Source organism: Zea mays, chromosome 1, assembly GCF_902167145.1.
Source record: "Zea mays cultivar B73 chromosome 1, Zm-B73-REFERENCE-NAM-5.0, whole genome shotgun sequence".
In the NCBI taxonomy this organism is placed as follows: Eukaryota; Viridiplantae; Streptophyta; class Magnoliopsida; order Poales; family Poaceae; genus Zea; species Zea mays.
This window is the reverse complement of record NC_050096.1, coordinates 5280956-5288552: the sequence shown is the minus strand read 5'-3', so window position 1 is coordinate 5288552 and position 7597 is coordinate 5280956. Positions and strand designations below refer to the sequence as shown.

At 54.4% G+C, this 7597-nt stretch overlaps 1 protein-coding gene and 1 pseudogene across 2 annotated transcripts; one reads left to right on the top strand and one right to left on the bottom strand.

The window, feature by feature from the left end:
• Positions 1–1837: 1837 nt before the first annotated feature.
• On the top strand, positions 1838–3181 carry LOC100384749 (leucine-rich repeat receptor-like protein kinase pseudogene; annotated as a pseudogene). Its single transcript, NR_151715.1, has one exon. The product of NR_151715.1 is annotated as a leucine-rich repeat receptor-like protein kinase pseudogene (transcript).
• A 995-nt stretch (positions 3182–4176) lies between these two features.
• Positions 4177–6925, bottom strand: LOC100383535 (uncharacterized). The gene has a single exon (NM_001176183.1). It carries the CDS (start codon positions 6900–6902, stop codon positions 4338–4340), a length of 2565 nt encoding a protein of 854 aa, NP_001169654.1. The 5' UTR covers positions 6903–6925; the 3' UTR covers positions 4177–4337.
• Between the last annotated feature and the right edge of the window lie 672 nt (positions 6926–7597).

The following is a 7597-nucleotide window of genomic DNA, read 5'->3' as shown; positions in this document are numbered from 1 at the left end:
TTCAAAGATGCACCCATGCAGTAAGATCAGTTTTGGACCATTACAAGCCAGTATAATAATTTGTCGGTAGCCTGGTAGACTGAGTGGTGGCACCTATATTATTGCCATTTGGTCATCGTAGGGAATTCTGTAAAAAAACACAGAAATCCCACCGAAGAAACCTAAAGCATTTCTTGAAACTTACAATAGCACTCCGTTTGAATTATATGCAGAAGCAATAGCAAATCAAGGAACTGGAATTAGAGAGAATTCCATGGTCATTGAGGATGCAGAGAGCTCGAAGGATTATTATGATCTCTTACAGTAGCACAAGAGTTTGAAGGATGTCCATGATATTGTTATCTCTCCAAAACATTTTCTACCTTCCTTATAACCTGGAAGGCTTGTCCACGTTGAATTTAGTACAAATGAGCCAGCCAACTTTTCCACTGATGAAAATGTTACATGGGGAATTATAATAAACTCTCGTTCCAATCTATTCCTCTAATCTGATTCTCTATTTTGTTTATATGTTCAGAATACAGAATGATTTACTTACGTGTTCGGTAATGTATTCCATGACATGATTTATTCAGAATTCAGAATACAGAATTGATCCGACCTGTTTTAAGAAACAAACAGAGTTGAGAATAACCTAGTGTTGGTTCTTACAAAGCAACCGGAGCAGTGTAACATCAAGAAAACACAGTTTATGAGAGCAAGTGTAGTAGAGCCAACATAGTCATAAGCTAAGAAGTCATGTCATAGTGGAGATACGTGATGGCATAGCTAACGTGGATATTGGCTTTGAAGAAGATTTAAATTTTCCAACAGCAGCCCATTAATTAGATCAAAAGGGCATACATAAAACTAATTTCTTACAATAAAATTTATAGCAGGACCGTAGGACAGAATTTCTTACAAAATTAAGATGTTCCTTAAAAAGTTTATGCTACTTAACTTTTAGAAACTAATTTTATCCCCATTAATTAGATAAAAAAGGCATACACAAAACTTTACGTACACATCCCAAGCAACAGAAACCAGACAAACAAAAAATGTGACCGCCGCTTCATCATATTCAAGCCTATAATGCTCGAGAATAACTTCTACCAACCCGACTCTGAATGGTACCCGCAACAATGCAGCAAGTGGATAAAATCATTGTCTATAAACTATAGGTAACAACAAAAGAAGATGCACAGATAAATAAAACATTGTCTTAAATGAGAAGGCAATCAAACAAAAGGCTATTTCTTAGTTGCTTGAAGGAGCACTGTGTATTCCAAAGGAAGAGCACAAGAATCAGAGACATCTAAGCTGTCTTATGAACCCGAACGACAAAGCTATGATGCAACAGAGGAAAAAGAACAACGACATCTCTACACTGCAAGTGGTCAGTGTACCTATGGTAATCAGCTAAGGATAAAATTGCCCTAGTACAACATCAATTAGGCTGGCACTGAAAGTAAATGTTTTTTAATAGCATTTAAAACTGTGACCCCCACACAGTGAACACCTCTTAGTGCTAAGTATACCCTACTGCAGAGGATATTAATCAATGATGCAAGTTTAAACAACTATATTGACTACAATACTGTACAAAAATAGTTAAGAAATATATTGCATGTGCAGTTGTGAGAAAACCTATGGGTCAAGTGGCCTCTAGAAAATAGATTCGCCAGATAAGATGGTATTCTATTAGCAATTATACCACATTAACACATAACACATCCAAGGACCAAAACAATATCTGAGAAATAAAACATATAAGGATGAGCAAACTACCACAAAGCAACATAAGCTAGAGAAGTTAGAAAAAATTAGTGCTATTTAGACAACCGAACACAAAGCACATCCAATATAACATAGGATCTTTCCAAGTGCATAACCAGAGAAAACACACACAGAAGACAGAGCAATATTATGCTTCAGTTGCAAATAAATTTCCGTCATTCAGCACAGCACAGGGTTCCCCATGAGGTTGTTCAGCACAACCGACTTGCCAGCTTCCGGCATAGAAAAGGAACAGAAAAGATTGAGCCAGATCGGAAAGAGATGGAGGTGAGAGGGATCGAGCACGCATGGTGGACGATAGGCACTTACGACGTTACCGTGCGCGGCGGTGTTGAGAAAGAGAACAGTGGAGGGGCGGCACGAGGTGTTTTCGACGGAGGGGTCATCGTCCGCAAGGAGCGAGGTGGCCTACCACATGGACTCGGAGAGCTGGACGAGCTCGTCGATTGCCTCCATGGCTGCCGAAGATGACATGTCCGCAGGGATCTCGAGGCTGGTCGGAAGATCTCGGGGTGGCGCTGGGATTGGTGAGGTGGGTGGTTGGAGTGCGGAGCACAGAGAAATTGGGGGCAGACTCGTGGAATTCACGGGGACGACCTGTTGCACCTCAACTCGAACCGCTTCACGGGGACGCTCCTGGAGTCCCTCCCCAAGATGCGGCTCCTCCACGAGCTGGACGTCAGCAATAACCGCCTCTAGGGTGGCTTCCCGCAGCACATCATGTGCCTGCCCAGCGTCAGGTACGTGGACCTGCGGTTCAACGACCTATGCGGGCCGGTGCCGCCGGCGCTCTTCGACAAGCCGCTAGACGCCATCTTCCTCAACGACAACCGCTTCGACCTCGAGCTGCCGGACAACCTGGGCAACTCGCCGGCGTTCGTGCTCGTGCTGGCCAACCTGCGCCTGCGCGGCTGCATCCCGCGCAGCATGGGCCGCATGGCGGGCACGCTGGTCGAGCTGGTGGCGCTCAACTCGGGCCTCCGCTCCTGCCTCCCGCAGGAGCTGGGCTGGCTGCGCGAGCTCACGCTGCTGGACCTCAGCTCCAACCAGCTGCAGGGGATGCTGCCGGAGTCCATGGCCGGCTTGCATAGCCTGTAGCAGCTCCACGTGGCGCGCAACGAGCTGTGGGGCCACGTCCCCGAGGGCGTCTGCGCGCTGCCCGCACTCTGCAACTTCACCAACTCGTACAACTATTTCTGCTCCGAGCCAAGCCGCTGCCTCGATGTCCGTCAGGTCGACGACCGCCAGAACTGCATCGCCGCCAGGTTCACGAGGCGAGTCGGCGACACTCTAGCATCTGCCTCAACAGTCGTGCCGCCTTCACCAGGCCCATCTCGCCGGAAGCGGAGAATACGGATCTGCGGCGCCGACGTGTGGTCTCAGCTCCTCCACGGAGCCGGGTGGCGAGACCGGGGAGGGGGTTGTTGAAGCTACTGATGTGGACTATGGCAGCCATCTCCGCCCGCGCCACTGTTCACGGACGCAACACTCTATTCGTCGAATCCAAACGTAAATTCGGGTCTGATGCACTTGGGCACACGTGGCGAGACGCGGTGGGCGGAAGCCCGCCAAATGCGGAGGAGCCTCCAATTCCTAGTGGCTTTTAACAAGAAGTAATTCACGGACGCAACACTCTATTCGTCGAATCCAAACGTAAATTCGGGTCTGATGCACTTGGGCACACGTGGCGAGACGCGGTGGGCGGAAGCCCGCCAAATGCGGAGGAGCCTCCAATTCCTAGTGGCTTTTAACAAGAAGTAATTAGTCCATCACTATTTTATTTTTTATAAACTAATAATTAGTAGAATAAACTTATAATATATTATCTCATTTAAAATGAATTGACTCTTCGAACCAAACATGTGGAGCTTGGGCGTCATCACACGGTTCTTCCTTCCCTCTCAGCTCCGAACCGCGTTCAGATTTCGGCACTTCGCCGTGGGCTCCACGGCAACCATTAGAAACTGCTTAGAGCCAGTTACGTGCGTTCCCTTTTAAGTAGTCTATGACCGAACTCAAAGCCTGAAAACCTTGACCTCACAATCACAGGGAAATGTTGGGATGGATCTCGGTGACAGCCGGCGAACACTAGCATAAGACTGACGTTGAACACACGTTGCAACCACTGAACATCCCCACCGCGGACTCTTCCGCCCAGCTTTATCCGGCGCCTTGCTCCGCTGTCCGCTCCACCTATCAACTAGTATACGCGTGACTATGACCACCGGAGAAGAAGAAGAAAATGGCCGCAAAAGCTTTGTTGCCATGCCAGCAGTCGTACAGGCGCCTCAATCAATCAGACAGCCACTGGTCAATTTGCTTTGGCCGCATGCACACGGACACGGATTTATCCCGTGACCCTGATGCAGACCTGTCTGAGTGTAGGGACGGCGAAGAGTTGGCTCGAAAAGTTTTTGGTTGCAGAGTTGAGCACATTCACCAGCAACTCTAGGAGCTAGCTGCTGCTGTATATGTGATAATAACGTGTTTTCCCCCCTATGGTACTGTCAAACGATAACAAAACAGCGCGCGATTAGTACACTCCAGTAGCCGGTCATCATTCACCGGCCCTCGCCGCCGCTGAGCTGGGAGAACACCTTGCTGTCGACGGCGCCCACGCCCGTGACGGCCGAGTCGTCCGGGTCGGCCGTGGTCATGAAGCTGGTCGACGACGGCACCCAGCGCGGCACGACGACGTCCTCGGGGAACTGCGCGCCCACGGCGCCGCTGTCCTCGAACGCGTCCCGCCGCACGTGCGTCTCCTGCAGCTGCAGGCAGTACTCGAGGTTCCACAGCACGTCGGCCATGGACGGCCGCTCCTGCCCGTAGTCCGCCAGGCACCGCTCCGCCGTCTCCGCGAACTTGCGCAGCGAGTTCTCGTTCACCTCCCCGAGGATCCGCGGGTCGGCGATGCGCTCCAGCTGCCCGCGCCTCTGCCACTCCACGGCCCACTCCGCCAGGTTGATCTGCTCGCGCTCCAGCGCCTGGTCGATCACCGGCCGCGCGCACAGCACCTCGAACAGCACCACCCCGAACGAGTACACGTCCGACCGGTCCGTCAGCTGCTGCGTCTTGAAGTACTCCGGGTCCAGGTACCCGAAGCTGCCCTTCACCGCCGTGCTCACGTGCGTCTCCCCGAACGACGGGCCCATGCGCGACAGCCCGAAGTCGGCCACCTTCGCGATGAACCCGTCGCCCAGGAGGATGTTGGTGGACTTGACGTCGCGGTGGATGATGTTCTCCGAGTACCCCGTGTGCAGGTAGTGCAGCCCCCTGGCGGCGCCGATGCACACCTCCAGCCGCTGCTTCCACGACAGCACCGCCGCCTCGCCGCCGCCGCCGCCGCCCGGGTCCGCCCCCCCGTACAGGTGGCTCCGCAGCGTCCCCTTCTCCATGTACTCGTACACCAGGATCATCTCCGCCTGCTCGTTGCAGTAGCCGATCAGGGACACCAGGTGCCGGTGCCGGATGCGGGACAGCACCACGATCTCCGTCTGGAACTCCGGCAGGCCCTGCTTGGACGCGCGCGTCGCGCGCTTCACCGCCACGCGCGTGCCGTCGCGGAGCGCTCCGCGGTACACGTTGCCGAACCCGCCCACGCCGATGAGGTTGCGCTCGTGGAAGTTGTCGGTGGCCGACCTCAGCTCCTCCAGCGGGATGTGGAGCTGCGTGCTCACCCTGTGCATCGCGCCGGTCGTGCCCTCGCCCGACCGGCTCGACGGCTCCAGCACCCACCCGGAGCTCTCTTGGGACCACGGCAGCGGCTTGCTGCTCTCCTTCTCCAGCGGCGCCGGTCGCGCCATCCGCCTTTTCCTCCGCGCGACGAAGCACAAGCAGAGCACGGCGGACGCGAGAACCGAGGCGCCGAGCACGGCCGAGAGCGCGATGATCAGAACTCTCCTGCTGCTACCGCGTGACCCCGCCGCCAAGCTCGAACCCGAAGGCCGCAGCTTCATGATCTCCAGCCCGTTCAGGAAACCGCCTTCGCCAGGGCTGCTCTTGTCGGACATGCCGACGGTGACCGTGAAGTTCCGGGAGATGGGAGCCGAGGCGGCGTAGTCCCTGTACAAGGCCGTGTTCGGCTGCGTCTCGAATTGTTTGGGCGTGAAGTCTTGGGTGCCAATGGCCTGCGCGACGAAGACGTTGAACACGATGCCGACTCCGTCGACGGCGCTCACCACCTCATAGTCGCAGAAGTGGAGACGGACGAGGTAGTTCGACCCCGGTTCCGCCGGGAAGGTCCACGTGACGTTGACACTCGTGGGTACCGCCATCCCTGACACGTTCGCCGCGGCGCGCTGCGTCCTGTAGACGACGTCGGGCGCCACCTCGCGGGTGTAGGTGGCGTAGATGATCGGGGCGCTCGTGTTCTCCAGCGTGGAGGTCCCCGGGGGACTGAAGAGGAAGGGGTCGTCGGGGAGCCACGTCCGCCAGAGCGTGTCGCTCTCCTCGCTCACCTCGGGGCCGCCCACGTTGAGGCGGTACACCGTCTCCAGCGCGTCCCGCGGCCACGCGGCTATGTCGAGGACCGCCGCGCCCACCGGCGTCACGCTGGCGTTCCACAGCAGCTCCTCTGGAGCCGGGAACAGCTCGACGGCGTTGACGAACGCGGCCGAGCCGGCGGCCGGCGTGAACGTGACGCGGAAGTCACCGGAGCCGCCTGCCGGGACGAAGAACTCCTTGACGACGCCGGCGCTCGGCGGCGAGAAGGAGGACAGCACGTCGTACGTGTCCTGAAGCTGAACAGAGACTGCGAAGCGCGCAGAGGAGATGCTGAAGGCGGACGGCGGGGCCGGGGTGAAAGGGAAGAAGTGGAGGCGGAGGACGAGGAACGCGGCCTGCCCGGCGAAGTTGGGGAAAGAGAACCTGTAGGAGAAGGCGCCGGAGCTGGACGCGCGCGCGGCGGCGTAGAGCGGGGAGGCGGCGCTGTTGGCGTTGGAGTTCGTCACCGCCGGGACGCTTTTGGTGGTCAGGTAACCGTCGTCCGGTGTAAAGTTGCGCGCTGAGCTGTCGCGTACGGTGGAGCCGGCGCCGCAGGCGAGGAAGAAGGAGAAGGGTGGGGAGAAGGCGGCCAGGGCGGTGGGCGGGAGGAAGGATGCGAGAAGGAGGAGGACGAGGACAGCCATTGTGAGTGATGGTAGTGGAGCCGTGCCGGCCGAAGGTGTGGCAGGCGACGGAGGGATAAGCAAGTGTGGCCGACTGGCCTGTGCCGAGGACGACCGAGTGGTAAGTGGTGTGTGGAGTCGGGCACGGGGAAGGTGGACTTGGATGGTTCGAGGAGGACACGGGGATGGTGGACAGCAGCCCTGGACTGGAGTGGACCGTGGACGGATACTGGCGACCTGGTTGCCTGGTTGGGTCATTCCAAATTCCATTGTGCGTCCACTGGTCACTCACTTGTTCCATTCGGCTGGAAAGGCGACCTTGGTTGTTTAGTCGTGTAATATATTTAAAAATTAAATAAGAGTATTAAATATAGTTTATTTATAAAATTAATTATACGAATGAATACTAAATTAAATGATAAAACAAATTTATTAAGTCTAATTAATTTATAATTAACAAATATTTATTATAGCATCACCTAAGCAAATCATAAACTAATCTATATCCCTGTATAAACCATCACTTTGAACATTGCAATAGCCATCCAAACAAATGCACACAAAACGATTCCACCTTTGAAACCAAGGGACGAGATCGATACAAATATCTCCTATATCTTACTCACTCAATCCAACAGTCTCGCTTATTTTATTTGGATCACTCCTCCCTCATCAATCACGCTTCCATCCACAGGGTCAAGAGTGTTGAACCTGCA